The sequence below is a fragment of the Euwallacea similis genome, chromosome 17 (assembly GCF_039881205.1).
Source record: "Euwallacea similis isolate ESF13 chromosome 17, ESF131.1, whole genome shotgun sequence".
Taxonomy (NCBI): domain Eukaryota; kingdom Metazoa; phylum Arthropoda; class Insecta; order Coleoptera; family Curculionidae; genus Euwallacea; species Euwallacea similis.
In genome coordinates this window covers 4345775-4362294 of record NC_089625.1, presented here as the reverse complement: position 1 = coordinate 4362294, position 16520 = coordinate 4345775, and the positions used below count along the sequence as shown (strand labels likewise).

The following is a 16520-nucleotide window of genomic DNA, read 5'->3' as shown; positions in this document are numbered from 1 at the left end:
TTCTTCCCAAAACCAGTTTGAAACCATGCGAAGGCTAATTTATTTACCGACGATCATTATATTCTATTTTTTAGTATTACCTTCAAGGATTTTAGACAGGCACGAAGATAGGAGTATAGGTCTGTAACTAAGGGAACGATTTGGAAGCCTGTTGAGCTTGTCTAGGAGTATTGTGTTAGATATTTTCCATGCTTCTCTTGTACAACAAAAATAAATGAAAGAGAATAAAACATCTTGTATATGACGTCGATGAGAGTGCATTTCTTATAAATTTTTATTTTCCACTGAAAAACTTTATCTCTTTCTTGAGTTATAGATAAGATAAAGATTGAAAGGAAATATATTCAAGCTCCACCCCTTCGCATAATACATTTGGATACGATTCACATTTTATTAAGCAAAAATGATTTATTCGATTGCGGCAGAAATGAAAGTCTGAGCTCTATAATTAGATACATATTCTTTATTACATGTACTTCAAGAATTACACATTTATTGCAAATATATTTGAAAATGTTACTTTGAAAGTAAGTTCAAGTTCGGAATCGTCTTTACTGTTCCTTTTTCTGCATAAACGCAAAAAATTCCAAACTTAAACTATTTCTTGTAGAAAATAAATCTTCTATTCGATTGAAAGTAAGTGTTTGTACAATTATTTAAGTACGAATATTTTATCTACAGTTCAACACGAAATTCTATACCATTAAACTACCACTTATTTAGGTTGTTGCAAAAATTCATAATGTTTTATTCTCTTATTAAAAGTCGTCTTAGGTCGAGTTTTCCTTATATACAATTAAATATTCGTAAATGCCCCCGATAATTCTGTGTTGTAGCAATAAATGGGATATCACTTGTTTAATAAAAATAGCAAATCCACAAGTGATCGTGTGAGATCAAGATGCGATTAAAATTTGTTGAATGTAGCGAAAATTAGGAAATATATATTGCAATGGATTACCAATTATGTTAAAACTTTCCAAATTTTAATACATAATAATTGCACTTACTGATGACTCAACTATTGTTTAAAACTTGATAGAAATTAACTCTGCCAAAAACCAAAACGTGCCATTTTTAGGTCAATTCTTATAGTTTAGTTAATTTCCACCAAATTTCCATCAACACCTAACCTATCTAGGAAAATTTAATAGTAACGTTTTTTTTTGCAGAAGCACATTTTCAGAATATATGATCTTGTGGAGAGATACATTCATTTTTCACATTAACTCAATTAACAGTATGTACAGATCCATCAACAAACACAATGTACAAGTTCTAATCAGTAAAATCAACTCCCGTTATCTTAGTACTAAAATTTGAAAAATACGCAATAGCATGAAGCTGAAAATATGTCTTTTTGCATACAATACATTAATCGAGTATTATCATTATTATTACTGATTAGATTACATTCAAATTTATTGCACTGAAAAATACGAGCATGAAATGTTTATGGGGAACCCCTTTGGCTTCTTTTTTATACCTGACAATTTCGATGTAAGTTTATGCGGTTTGACATCAATATTTTCAAAAATGTAAAACACTGTTTCAAGAGTATCATCCGGCTCTAATCTGGAATTTAAATCTTGTAGTTTTAAAGGGAGGTTAGCGTTAAGCTGATAGTCGAAACGCAGTTGTGCTTATAGGCCCTCTATTTTTAGAACGAGTTTTATACCTGGTTCTTCTCAGACGGAGTGAAATGTGAAATGAAGCATCGCCACGTTTAAAAAAGACACCCTGTATAATACGTACATGTTAACCCAATTCACAGACGGATGAATAAAAGTAACCTTTTACTGTAAAAAAAATGCCGTTTTTTTATATTAATATAGCGCTTCCATGTTAAAATTTAATGGTACAATTTTGTTGGTGTCGTCTTTAAATAATATTAACTAGGTAACCTTAGGCCGGATTCTTTAATCGAGGTTTAAACCGAACCTGAAATTTATGCTCTGGATTTGACGTAATATGCTATTGATTATCTGTCACAATCTTGAGTTTAACTGCAAGTCAAGTTTAAACTGAAGGCATGCAGCTGGGCCCTAGGGAATTATAGGGAATATTTAAACTTTTATGTTTAAATTAACGCGTAGAATACAACACCCTGTAATTAGTTGGTTTGCCAATTGCTAAATATGCGTTTAACATAAACGAATTAGAAAATAATGTGTTTGTTTTAATTCTCTAGATCAACTCTGCACAGTTGATTGAAAATATCCAGGTTTGCAACTAAAATTAATGAAAGTTCCAGTACTATCAGATTTCAGAACCTTCAATCTATACTCTTGCATTTATCCATTTACTACCCCTCATTTTGTCAAAAAATACCGCGTTCTCCCCCACCGCCGTCCTGATGATGGAGCGTATTTTGATTGGCATCGCAGCCCCCCGATGGAGGCCTACTTGATTGCACCATCAAATTGTGGTTCATCAACTTGGCGCTGTGCTCTTGGGCTTTTGCCCTCAAACAAGCTATCGAATTGTTGCGGAACACTTCGGGGTCATCCGGGAAGTTCGAGGCCACCTGCTGCTGGGGGGGCTGCGAGGGCCCCACACTTCCGAGATTCATTTGTTCTTTGTTGTCTAACATTGAAGGTTGAGAGGAGGAGGCGTTGGTTGGGTGGTTTTGAGAAGATGTGGCGCTGGTGTCGCTGGTGTCCGTGCGCATCGAGGTGGTATCCTCGTGGTCGCTGGTCGTGTTGTCCGACTCTTTGAGTTGTTCAGCGGCCTCGATGGATTTCCGATGCATTCCTAGAAATAATATCGATTAAATTTTTTAAATTGGATAAAATCGGTGAAAAAAACGACAAACGGCACTGCAGTCATTACTTTCCGCCGAGATACACTTTCCTCTTGAGGTAATTACAAGTATTCTTGTGATTTACTACAAATTTGATGTTTTGCACGATGAAGTGCGCATTTCATTATATGTAAATAATAGCAAACCCATCAGACATGTTTGTGAAATGTGAATAGTCCATTAAAAAACTGGTCCTAATTGAACTAAACATAATTCCTTCCCTAAACTGGTTGATTTATAGTACTGATTCATACCTACATGTATCATTGAATATCAGGTTACTTCAGGTTAATTCAAACAATGTATACTATACATTGCTCTCGAGATCAATAAACATATCGTTGTGTAGTTTTAATACCATCATCATGTAGCGTGGCCATGGTACAACAATGCCTGTAAAGTTCAAGTCCACGTAGCAACGTTGCTAATTAGTAATATTTATTACTAGAAATAACACTGTCATTTGTAATTTCTGTGCTGCCGTTCTCTTTTTTTACTTTGTAGCTAGCAAGTTTTTCCAAAACAACCAGAATGCCCTTGACTTGGGCATAATTTTTTTAAAATCTTTTCTCATTCTCGATTATATCAATTTTGCACATATTTTATTAATGCGTTTCCCACTGCGTGGCAGCTTACGATTTTTAGTATTAAATATAAGGTTTATTTTTTGTGAGAAACAGGTGCAAAAGTGCATTTGCTTATGTACCTGCAGGAACTGATGACAGAGTTTCTGTTATATTATGGAATGTTTAGCGTTTAAGAAGTAGACTCAATGAATATGAAGTAAGTAATAAATTAACGTAATGGAAATTTGCAAGCAAATCTGTTTTGCGACAATTCTATTGGTTGTAATTTATTATTATGGATATATGTGGATATAGAATTAAATTGTTGCATAAATAGCCAAAAAATATAGCACTTTGTCCAAATCTAATTTTTTGCTTAACTTCTTCAATTATCTGTTTGAGGCTATTTATGCTTAGTTTCATTCTTTACCTATATCAGCAATAATCAATTCCAACCAACCAACAGAGCGGCCGCACAGCAGGTTTACTTCCAAATTTCTATTTTGTAATTTTATTACTTACTTCATTCCTAACTTAAAGATTTTTAGCATGTAGAAATCCTCAAATCATCTCGTTGAACACCTGGTTGCGATTGTTTTCAAAATATTTTTTAAGGGGTGAATATAACCGAGTAAAAAATAGACATACTGCCTAGGGATTACCTAGCAGCCACGGTGCTACGCATTCGTTCTCCTTCGCGCTTTTCAGAATGGTCTCTGGTAATGGTAGACTGTGCCTCACCATTGCCCCATACAGCCCATATTCAGCCATTATCGTACTTCGTCCCCAACATTTTTCCGTTTTGCGCCACTTCGCCCGTCGATTTTGGAACCAAACCTGAAATATAACAAGCAAATACTCTTTAAGAACGTGACACAATTTCCTTTTTTTCTTCTTAATCCGAAGCTCTATATTATTTTTCAAATCTAATTAATGATGTACATAGGCGTTTACACACACACACACACACACTCACTTTATTGGCTTTGCGCAAGCTTTATAAGTTGTATGAATTTATATTGGTCTAAAACTATCCAGAATTTTCGATGCATGAGTTACATTCAGAGAACATTTTCAGGAATCGAATGTATTTGTGACAGCTTTGTTGAATTTTTGATTCGTAGACCATGTCTTCCTATGTTTGATTTAATCATCAATAAGGTTCTAGACATTATGGTGAAGGATAAAGTTTCTATCATAGTACTATTTTCTTAATTTTGGAAAAGTGACAGTGTTCTTAATTAAAATCGATTACTAAACGGCAAAGGGGTTCTATTTAATAACTGGATACATAAGGAAAACAAGTATCTTCACTCCATTAACAAATGGAACCAGGAACAACGATTGCTGCTATCGTGCTATGCAGGTACGAAGAGCAACTTGAATAAGTTCAAATTTCTCTGTTTTTCATTTCGTTTTTTCGTCGTAAAACAAAGCTAGGAAAGAAATCATGTATGAAATGTATTAGGATGTGCTATTTTATGGAACTTATGTCATATTGATAAGCACATCGTCTGTTACACAAAATTTTCTAACAGGTTGCATAAATGGTTTCTAATTTTGCTGAATAAAGTGACAATTTTTTTAATAAAAACTGGTGACTAAACGAGTTTCATTTCGTAATCTGTTACATAACGCAGATGTGATATTTCAAAAATGTAACACATAATAACAGAGTAATTTGTTTTCGTAAACGATATTTTTTGAAAAATGGAGATCATATGCTTCAAACAGAAAACCTTTTTTGTGTCTAATTTATTACTTGTTATTGAGACATAATGAATAATATTGTATTTTATAGAATTGTTCTAATGAAAATAGAGTTATGTTCTTACGTGTAATAAAAGTTGATATTCATTTTTTTTTCCATTTCACTTGCATTTATAGGGCTGCATGCCATATATGTTTTTATGTCACATACGTATTATCATTATTGTTTATGAATTTAGAACTTTTAAATTCATATTGATAATAGTCATATTTGGTCATTCTTCTTGTATTTTGGAAATTTATTTGCCTCCAGAATGTCAAGAAAAGGTTCAATAAGAAACCTAACATACTTTTATCTTCTTAAGTTAAATGGAACAATTTGTAAAAGTTTTATTGAGGTTTACCGCCTTTGCTATGATTTTTTAAAAATTATTGGAAATAGATATTTACTTTTAGATTTAGATCTATTTCACTCCAATTTTCAACTTTAGACCTGAGATCTTTAGGCACTCTTCATGTTCGCAGTTGAAATAATCTAATGAGACACCTTTTCCTTTCTTTTTTTTTCACGACAACCTTGGTGGGGTGACATTTTATCTCCATATTTTCTTTAAGTGTTACTCTTTACGAGCGAGCTTGGATACAGTACCAGACCAGCTGTTGAAGTTAAATATCACTTGTCACTTAAAAAATCTCAACTTTTTATGGTTATTAGTCAAGATGATCTTTGATAGAATTACTATAAAAGACACGTGAAGATTTTATTTTTCCTAAAAAGTACATGACGGTTTAAATTTGGATGCTGATTTTCAATATCCTTAAGGTGTTTGCTTTCGACAACGTCTAATTTGAAACTTCGAACAAGGGCGGGCGGGTCTAAATCAATTTTCCTATGGAATTATTCAATTTCAGGCACAAAGCGCGGCAAAATGCGGTAATGAAATAAATGTCAATAACAGTTTTGAGACCCCGCCCGATAGCTAAACTGTTGAGGGCGGATAGTATTTTACATGAAGGAGAAGGGGCACGTGGCGTGCTTTCAAAAGGTGTAATTTCGGACCACAATCGAAGGCGATTAGCCCCCAAGGTTTGCCTTTAATCAACTAGCTATGCTTGGAAATTGATTGTAGAATATTAGGTTTGTTTTTTCTTTTAGTACTAACGCTTTACTTACAAATAGGCGTTTCTGGAGTTCTGGAATTGCACACTATTCTCAGTTAAGACTAACAGATAACGTTCATTTTTTACCAAAGGCTAGTAAAACTTAGGTACGCGGCGTTATTCCCAAACCAAATAAAAGTAAAATGAACTAGAAGCCGGTATGGAAGATACAGGGTGAAACCATCACAATTACTTTTAGCTTTTGGCGTGCCTATCTTAAACTGAAACAGAGCCACTTGTGCTTAATATTATAATAACTGTGGGAAACGCAGTTAAGTATATTTATTGTCAAATAGAGCAAAATCTCAAGGGAGAGTTTCGTATCTCTGTAACAATGAAACTAATACGGGATGAAAAAAATCCCTCTGGGTTTCAACTTTCCGGCACGTGGTCTTGTCTTTTTTACCCCCCGTGGAGTGCGATAATGGGGCGGATACATTGTTAATATAATGTAGGATATATGCACATTTTATAATGATGGACACATCGGAGTGAAGGAAAAATCGACAAGTGTACTGCTTATTATGTAATGATATAGTGTTTTTTTAGGTTTTATAAAAGAATCTAGCTAAACACAAATAAACCCAAAGACCTGCTTAATAAATGATAATATCACATTAAACTTAAATTACGTCAAGCATAAATAGCATCATAAATCATACAGGACCATTGAGCACGCATCAGTTTCATTATAGTCCAATAAATCCATCCTCTAATTGAATAAATATGGATTTAACAAGTTTCGTGTCCGTTCACAAAGGGCCGTTATTAGAAAATTGCGCATTATATAGAAAGTATATTCATAACGACAGAGGCCTGGTACAAAGGGCGTCGCGTGAACGGCACGTGGCACTTGCGTCGTGACGCCAAATGAACCGTGTCGGCCTGACGGACGTCGTCCAATTACTTTGCGGCGACTTTTAAACTTAATTGTATCAAGTTTGGATTTGTTAATAATAACAACTTCCTATAAAGAAGTGAAAATTATTTCATGAAATATCTTCAAATAAACTTAGGAAAAAATGTTTTCTTTCGAATACTTTGCTAAATTTTAAATCGTAGTTTTATTAAGCATAAAAATAATTTTTGCGGCGCTATACGTACATACGCTATAAGCCATTAATACCATTTGACAGGCTTCCGCACATCCAATTGCCGTCGACACATCAATCGGGGCTTAACAAAAAAAGTTATTTCTAACTGGCTCTTATTGAATCCGGGCTGAAATGACGGGCGAATGAATGTTTTCGACATGCTCGGCGCCTCCAAATAAACTAAATACAATGAAACTGTGTGCACATTTAATAATTGGATAATTTCGCCGGAAATGGGTTTGGATTGTGCGAGTGGAAACGTTTTGATTGATCGAATAAAGTAGTTATTACGGAAAATTATCGGAATGCCTCTGCTGCGCTATTTCCATTTCTACCGCCTCTTCTCTTGTCAGATTCGCTATAATTTATAGGCTGAAGCGTTTGACGGTTTAGTGGGTTGGTCCTTTACAAAAAATGAACTTTTGCAGAAATTTTGTTTTTAACTTCGAGATGATTGCGATGAGAAATGACACATGTTTTGATATTCAAGTAGAGCCAACAAGGAGAGTGGCTGTTTGCTAATAGACACTTAGCGTTTCGAGGATATATCGGTTAGCAAATATTGGGTTACACCCATCTAACAATGAAACGAAATGTGATAGCATTGGTTGAAACAGCCAATGTGATCCGCAGTAATATCAAAAATATTATGTTGATTCACACAATACTCAGATGGGAACTTAAGAAATCATGTGTTGATTTCAAATCTGTATGACATCACAACCCATCGGTCGGCTAGATGCCATAAATCCAAATAGATTTTCTCCTATCTAACTAAACACAATCAAAACACAAACCCCTTCGAACATGTGGAAGTATCCCTCGAAATAATTATTAGCAAAAGATTAAGTTGTAACTTGTTCGGCAGCAAATAATATCCTAAATCCTGGGTCCCGGAGCACTTAGCCTGATTGCGAACGAAAATCAAATTATATGGGCGATTGTGTCCGCGGTCCAACAATCTGGACCTGGGCCTGAAAGATTAGCAGTTCGTTCCCTCTATCGGACATCTTATCGAACTTGATGGGATTATTTTGTGGCTCGCTTGACTTATCACTGTAAACGCCACTGATGACAGGGCCACAATAATCGAACGTAATTGGTTTTCAATCAGTGTAAATATGAAAGAAAAGCAAATTAAAAGAAGACACGTCGTATCAGTCATCGTCATCATAGGGAAGATTGCCCAATTAAAACCCTCCCATTGTGTGCTAATTGTCGACCAACCAGACAGAGATGTTATTTTTTCCAAAAGTGATCTAGTGGCAACTGACAGACATTTGAATACCCCCTTCAACAACACCGAACGAGGCAGGCAGGCATTGGAATTATTGACAACAATGAAACGAAACACGTGAAGATCCACGGAACGATGATGATTCGACTGTTTTTCGAGCGACGGCTAACTGGGCATGTGACGGGCTGGTTATTGTTATTTAAGGGGTAATTTTTGGCTGATTAGTACTGCTTTTATAATGGGTTTCGGTCTATAATCAGTCAGTGACGGAATTGTTCTGTGGGGTCTTATCAAAATAATTAGTTCGACATCGGGAGAATGACAAGGCACGATGTCAAGAGGGAGGAAATAAAGTAGTAGGTTTGTCGTCCGCATAACTGACAATTACAACGTTTTAAATATTTATAGATTTGACTTTCCCTCCACGGGAGAAAATGATAGAGAGAGAAAGAGAAAGAGAAAGAAAGAAAGAGAGAGAGAGAGAGAGAGAGAGAGAGACGTAAATCCCGGGCCCTGGTCGTGTTCTATTCATTACCCGACAAACTGCTGTAACTGTTGTAAATTAATTTCGAAGTAATGCCCTAATGACTAGCCCGGCACCCTCCGAGAGGGGCTTTTTAAACCCCAAACAAGCCCGAGTTTACTCTCGAATTCACACCCGCAAGGATTATGCCCGTGAAGGGATTGCCAGTCGATAATTTTCGTTATGTTAGAAAAATAAAACGTGCTAATATTACTGCATACTTAAATTCATTGAAGAGTCATAGTGTTAAGGCGATGAAAATGATTTGCATCTTTTATATGCCAATGACGCTTCAAGCTAAATCTGTATCTATTTTTCGTCTTTTTTTTCTTTTTCTTCTTTTCGATTCCACAATTGTAGAATTAAAATATTCCTCAGGAATAACAATAAAAATGATGTGTTTTCGCTTTTGATCTAAATTAATTTTTACTTTGTTCATACCCGTTGTTAGATGTACATAATATATGTACAGCCATCGGGGCAAAAAACAAAAAACCCTGTAGTCTCTGATTATCGTGATAACCGGCAATTTCGAGTTAATTTAGGTATACAGAGCCAAGAGGTGTGTATTTTATCCCAAAGAGCAAATACCAAGGCAGAGAAACTGCATCAACATCGTAATTATATTGGACTGTTGAAATGTAGACATTTGTATTTGGGAGTGAATAGTCATGCAGGATGCATGTAGATGGTGACTTGATAGTAATTATGATGATGATGTTGATGACAATAATGTATGTGGTGTATAAAGAACATTTGCTACACTTTTAGTTTGAAAAGTTTCCAAATTAATACATCGAATTTGAATTGTTTCGCTGAAAAGAGAGTCACGGAAACAGAAAATCGATTGCGGGATTGATGAGCCGGAAAGTCAGCCATGATTTGAAAACAAAGCAAAATAAAAGAGGGAACAGTATATTTTACGGTAATGGTGAAATTAATCATTAGAGAACAAAGTTGGCCACAAAGCAGGCTCATTAAAATGGAGGCAACTGAGTTCGGGTTACTAATAGTCATTAGTGCCAACATCACGGCCGTAGATATTAATGGAAGGAACATACATTTCTCGAAAACATGCGGCTATGGATTGTTGTAGAAGATTATTATTAATTATTGTAATAACAGGGAGAATTTCATTCACCATGTATTAGATATTAAAAAGGATATACAGAGAATTCAGAAAGAACTGTGCAAATAAGCATTGGGTACTAGAGAGTAAACAAATAAAGTGATTCAGCTAAACTTTCTTTTAACAAAAGTTGCTTGTTTTAATTCTGCGGGATTTGATTTACAACGACATGATATGGGAAAGAACTGTGCAATTCCACTCTTTGAGTGTGAGGCCTTATTCCTAAATAGAATTCCTAAAATAAAATAAAAACGCCTATTGTTTCATAATAAAGTAGGGCACACTTGTTTTACAACATGGTCATAAAACTTAATTTATTAACTGTGTCCCTGATCTAAACTCGAACCACTGTACTTTTCTGGTTAAATACGAAAATCTTGGCGCAATCATAATTTTTAACTTGGGCCAAGGACCTTCGATATGATGTATAAATAATTCACAATTGTTTGTTTACAGCTGAACACGGCATTCCAACAAAAATGCCACAATAATCTCTAACATGTAGTGACGACATATAAAACAGCATTTTAACAGATAATTAATTATAAGTACAACATTAACAAACATGCTGTTTCATGATTGTTGTATGTGTGAACAAATTTTAGAAAACGTCGTGCTGTTGAAAACTACCGGGAACTTTATTCCAATAATAGACGAATAGATCATCAAATTTTGAAAGAATTTTACGACAAATTGAATATATATATATATATATATATAAATAAAATTGATTAATTTGGTTTAAAAACGGATAATGGGTGACCAAAAATTCTCACTGTCAATCAAGAAAAAGAAATCTTCGTCCGAATAGTGGTGAGATTGGCAGACAGGCACACATACATACATATTTCTGAATAAACGGAGGTCGGCAAATCATCAATTTCTAGAGTTTTGCGGAAAAAGAAGCTGTTTCCATACTATTTTATGCCTGTTCAAAATTTTTTACAATTTTGCAACATCTCTGTAATTGTTCATTAATAACTGTATATACAATTGCCTTTAATGATTAGACACATAAAATAATTTAATGGATGTCACCTCGCCTCATCCTCATTGCAACCAACAACCTGAGATTAAACAAAAAATAATTGAATTTCTGAAACAATTATTGCCACTACACCAATAAAGTTTTTAAATGCACTAGGGCGCCAGGACGCGTCATTCTGATTGGTCTTGGCAAATGGCAGTGTTACGCCTACAATGGCTACTGCTGAAGACGGAAGAATTACCGTTAAAGTGAAAACGTGGGAAATATATATTTATGTAAAGCATTTCTTAAAAGGTTTTATTAATTTAAAAATATAAAAAAAAACAATTTAACTTAGTTTTAAATAAAATTTTTCAGTCTCGATTCATTGTAGGGTTTGGTGCGTTGGTATATGTATGCCTAAGTTATTGGCATACACTACACTAATTCAGTGGTGGGCACGCAGGGTGAATAGAAATTTCTCGAAAATTTTGAATTCGATATATAATATTTTCTCTAATTGCTGCGTCTCTGATTTAGATTATTTGGCGATTTCTTCTCTCCTCTTTATATGTAGATTAAACGTAATTGTCAAACACTTAATTGTATGAAGTGTTTCACAAAGTTTCATTTGAGAAAAGAGAAATTTATGCCAATGCATTTTGCATTACAATATGATGGAGACACAAAACTAATTTTAGCTTGCGTTAACTCATCTTTGGAATAGTTAATTTGGATTTTTATCAAAGTAAACGTATAAAAATTTGATTCACTTGTAATTTAAGAAAATTTATGTCTAAAACAATGCAATTTGTTGTAAAATATAAATGATATAATAGACAATTTGGCAAATTAATCAGGTAATAAAAAAAGAGCAAATTTTTGGAACTTACCTGTATTCTATCTTCAGGTAGGTCGGTCTTAAGGCTAAGCATTTCTCTGGCGTACACATCTGGATAGTGAGCATCCTTGAACGCCTTCTCCAGTTCCTCCAGCTGATAGCTCGTGAAAATCGTCCTACCACATACGCACCAAGGGTAGTCAAACTGACAGATATTGTTCCATTTGTTAAAACAGTCGTTAAGGAAAATCAAGAATCATAGATTGATAAATTGATGGCTGAAAAAGTAACTCGGCCATTGCTCGATGGGGAGAAATATTCACAGCAAAATTCTGGAAAATTGATCAACGTCTGGAATTTTAAATTAGGCCGATTGAAATATTCATTGGCCAGATCTTTCACGAAACCCCATCAAGAATTCAAAATCGATTCTCGCTACGTGCCTCGGGATATACATGAAATATACAAGTGTATTCGAGAGGCACTTTTCCACATACTGATGAATAAACCTCAATGGAAACATTTTACAATTGAAATGCTTATCATATATCACATTTATTATACAAGGTGATTCTTAACTTATAATATACGCATAAATTTGGAAAATTATGAAAGAATATAAATTCACAAGGGATTGGGTATTAGCCAAGAAATTTCTGGGTTACTCTACGATGGTAAATCTTAAGTTTTTTTGGTTAATTAATGCTTCTTTTAGGTGTTAGATTTATCTCTCGTGTCTGACTAGGTAATAACACCATAATATCTCTAAGGTACGATGTATAATATACTCGTAGTATTTAATAGCTGTAAAAAAATCGCAATCAACGTTGCTGCTTGAATTATTTGACAGATTAATCAACAGAGGCAAAAATTGAATTCCCATTCTTTCATTTGTTCGTATAGAATCAGGTTTACGATGAACTTTCGTATGCTGAAAGCCTCTTGAAAAATGTTAATTTACACTTAAAATTTTTTTTAAATTTTAATCCCCCTTTATCCGAAATTTAGATTTCACAAATTTATGCGAATAAAATTTAGGAAAACTGAAATAATTGCTTTATCATATCGGTTTAAACACTTACCTATGACGTCGTTTCTTTTTCTTCTTTTTACTAAAGTTACCTAAACCGTCTTGCACTGAGAAATCTTTGGAATTATCTAGTTGACCTGTAACAAAAACGAGATTTTTTCAAGCCAGAAAATTTGAAATTCAACTTCAGATGGTGCACTGGCTTAATGTTATCACCCATCACCCCAAGCAGAACTATGCGAGTTTAGTACCGAAAGGGGTAACTAACGTGCACACTTATATGAAATTCCTTTGGGCCATTGGCACAATTTATTACCGGCCAAAGGCAATTACGGGGTGCCGGAACCGTATTAGCTTTCACGCCCTAACCCTTTTCATAAAGCATTTAATTGCCCGTAAGATAAATGAGCCCTGTATGCAAAGTTTGTTGTAACGAATCGTTTTTACACGGTACGTGCATATATGTTTTGCAGAGGAATAATATACATCGCACCCGAACACATGAAAGGTTTTTTTTATTGCTGTCCTTATACTTTTAAAGTTTTCAAATGACCATTTCTTGCCATCGATCTCGAGTGACCAAAGGGCAAGTTTTTGCTAAAAATTAATTGAATTCTCAGTTGTATATACAATCAGGATCGTTTCGTGCCAGGAAATCCATTCCGTCGTCTGCAGCAAACCACGTTACCACCATTAGAGAGAGAGAGAGACCAATCAATAAAAGATAATAATATGAGAATTCGAGTTGCGTGCCGGCACGATTATTAAACGAATTAAGCTGGCGTAAAAGCTATTTGGGGCATTTAGGGAGAGGAGCCCGATTTTATATACTCATTCGGCTTTCAAATTAACTGTCTGACGGCGGAATCGGAATTTCCAATAAAGACTTGAGGAGGGAAAATTGGAAAATAAGACACCAACACCGCTCTTCTCGTGAAATAACAACCGTGACGCTCTATTAGAGGCTCGATAGACTTTCGCCCTCGCAAATATAATGAGGGAAAATTTCATATTCCCTCCTCAGTTTTTTAGTTTATTAATTACTATGATAATTAAGCAGATTATATGGTGGCTTTTGACATATACTTACTTAACATAGAGGAGTCCTGATCTGTTCGTTGAGTGTAGAGATCAAACAACGAATGATGTGGGGGCTCATGCAAAAGGCGCAGCCGTTAAAACAATGGGAACCCATTATAACGACCATGATGCGACGGGTGTTTCACACCTTGGTTAATGCCTTCTTAATAGGCGTGGGGCCCTGCAGTTCACACCTCGTTCCATTCACTTCAATCTCGCTTCGTTGCCTCTCTCTTTATATCGCGTTTTGTGTTTTAACACAACAGATTCAAAATAATACACGTTTTCCTCTTTCATTATTGTTTTCTTATTTGGCTTTCTAATTTAGTGTCCGTATTTTATTTTTAACGTGGTTGCCGTTTTTTTCATTATCTGCTTGTAGACCTACTCGTATTTTCATTTGTAATATTCAGTTTTTGCATTAAGCCCCAAGATTTTTGTTTATGTTGAGTCTGAATTTTCTTTTTTGTGTCCGTATTTTACTTTTAACGCAACTCTAAATTTTTCACTGTATGCCCCTAGTTTGTTCGTCGTGAGTTTTCATATGCATTACGTACATACCCGGAGTTTCTTTTCCTTCAGGTGTCCTAAACTGTATCTAAATATTGTTCATTACATGCGTATAGTCTCTTTTTTAGGTGACCATGTTTTATTTTTAGCAAACCTGTAGTTCTTTCATTACATGTGCGTAGTCAAACTACGAAGTAAATAACAAAATTAGTAAATGGAAACTTACAAACAAATCTGTTTGCGGTCATGCAAATTGTAATATGTACATGTATAGATGTATAGACAGGGAATAAACTTGAGCACAGTCACAACAATAAATCAGATAATTGCAGAAGTTATGAGCAAAAAATGAGATTTGATTTTGAGATGTGCGTCAAAGTCAACATATCGAATTTTGCCTTGAATTTTCTCTTGAATTGCCTTTTGCACGTACGTAATTTCGCCTGCTTTATCAGTGCCCTTTCTCTAACCTTAGAAGAACTCCAAACTTAAATTAAACGATTAAAAGATTCAAATTTAAGACGGTTTAAATTGCTTCTAAATCCCATATGTCTGTTTTAGGTGCTTCAGCGAATTGCAAATTTTATTAATTCCTTCGGATCTGAGGCAAATTTACTGAATGAATGAAAAGCATTACTCATTTCTCTTCCATTTTCATTAAGTACTGCAACCATTAATAATTAATATTTTGCTGTTGATGGTGCAAAAGATTCGAGACCACAATGGCACTCGAACAAACTACGATATAAACTCCTGCATAAAATTAATGCACCAATAAAAATATACCACAGTTTTGACGTTAAATAACTTCTAAGTTTATTTGTCCGATTTTAGTTTAGACTTTAAATTAATTGTTGGCTCATTACTTATCCATCCTTATGAAAAAATGAACTAAAGATAAACATAATTCAAAATCCTATTTAGTTGAACAAATTTAAAACACAAAGTGATTTCGCAGTCACTCATTTATTCCATACTGTTGACTTTGATTCATTTCAAAATAGATCTAGTCTTCTGTTTAATTCCTTCAATTATCTTCTTTATTTTGTGGCTCTTTCATTCTCAATCTATCTATAATAATAATGACGCAAAATACATCAGCTTGTAAATTTCTCTTTTGTAATTGTATTTGCTTTTATGTTTGCTTCCTATTCCTTGTACCTACCTCTGCGTAAAGAACAATTCATGACATCATCCTTTCGTACATGCAAAAAACGAAGCAATACGTTGCATTCCACCGCACCGTTTGCAGTTCGCTTTAGTCATTCGAATTCTTTCGCGTTGTTTCATCGAAGTGTTGAAGAATTTTAGTGATTTTTCGCGAAAAATCCTACTCGGAACCGTGAAGATTTATTGGAAACCATCGATAGTTCTTGCCGGCGTTTTATAAACTCGGTGTTTGATAATTTCCCAAACAGAAAAAAAACTGAATGAGTATATATGAATAGTTAAGCAAGTTTGCGTTATATTCCCATGCCAAATCCATAATTTAGAATTATTTTGCATTCACGGAACGCCAAGTGTTTTATTGCTACTGTGCGGGTACGAAAATTTTATGCTCGGTGGATGTTTTCCAGTTTATCTTGACATTCCATTTTATTGCTCTTTCCCACAAGCCTGAAAATTTAAGCGAATAAAAAATCACTATTTCGTAAAATCTGTCGATGAAGAGTGCAAGAATACGAACCGAAATAGTGAGGGGGGATATGCACTTGTAACTAATTGAATTTCTGCCACCAGGGAGCTTATTGAGCAAATTCCAATTCGTATATATTGACTAATTCCAAGTCGAACGGATTAGGACATATGGGTAATTTTAAACCTATATTATTTCCCTTTAGGTTTAAGCCTCTCTTTTGCGGCAGCTAT

The 16520-nt window shown here is 34.6% G+C and overlaps 1 protein-coding gene across 2 annotated transcripts in view; it reads right to left on the bottom strand.

The window, feature by feature from the left end:
- Positions 1-481: 481 nt before the first annotated feature.
- Positions 482-16520, bottom strand: part of LOC136414471 (visual system homeobox 2-like) — a 32954-nt gene continuing 16915 nt past the window's right edge. The window contains exons 5-8 of one of the 2 annotated variants that reach the window (XM_066398508.1): positions 13114-13198; positions 12084-12207; positions 4032-4206; positions 482-2754 (exon numbers count right to left, since the gene is read on the bottom strand). In XM_066398508.1, coding sequence (XP_066254605.1) covers positions 2321-2754; positions 4032-4206; positions 12084-12207; positions 13114-13198 — 818 coding nt within the window. In that variant the 3' untranslated portion in view covers positions 482-2320. Of the gene's footprint in view, positions 2755-4031; positions 4207-12083; positions 12212-13113; positions 13199-16520 lie in introns of both variants that reach the window. The other variant, XM_066398507.1, reaches the window with a different exon arrangement.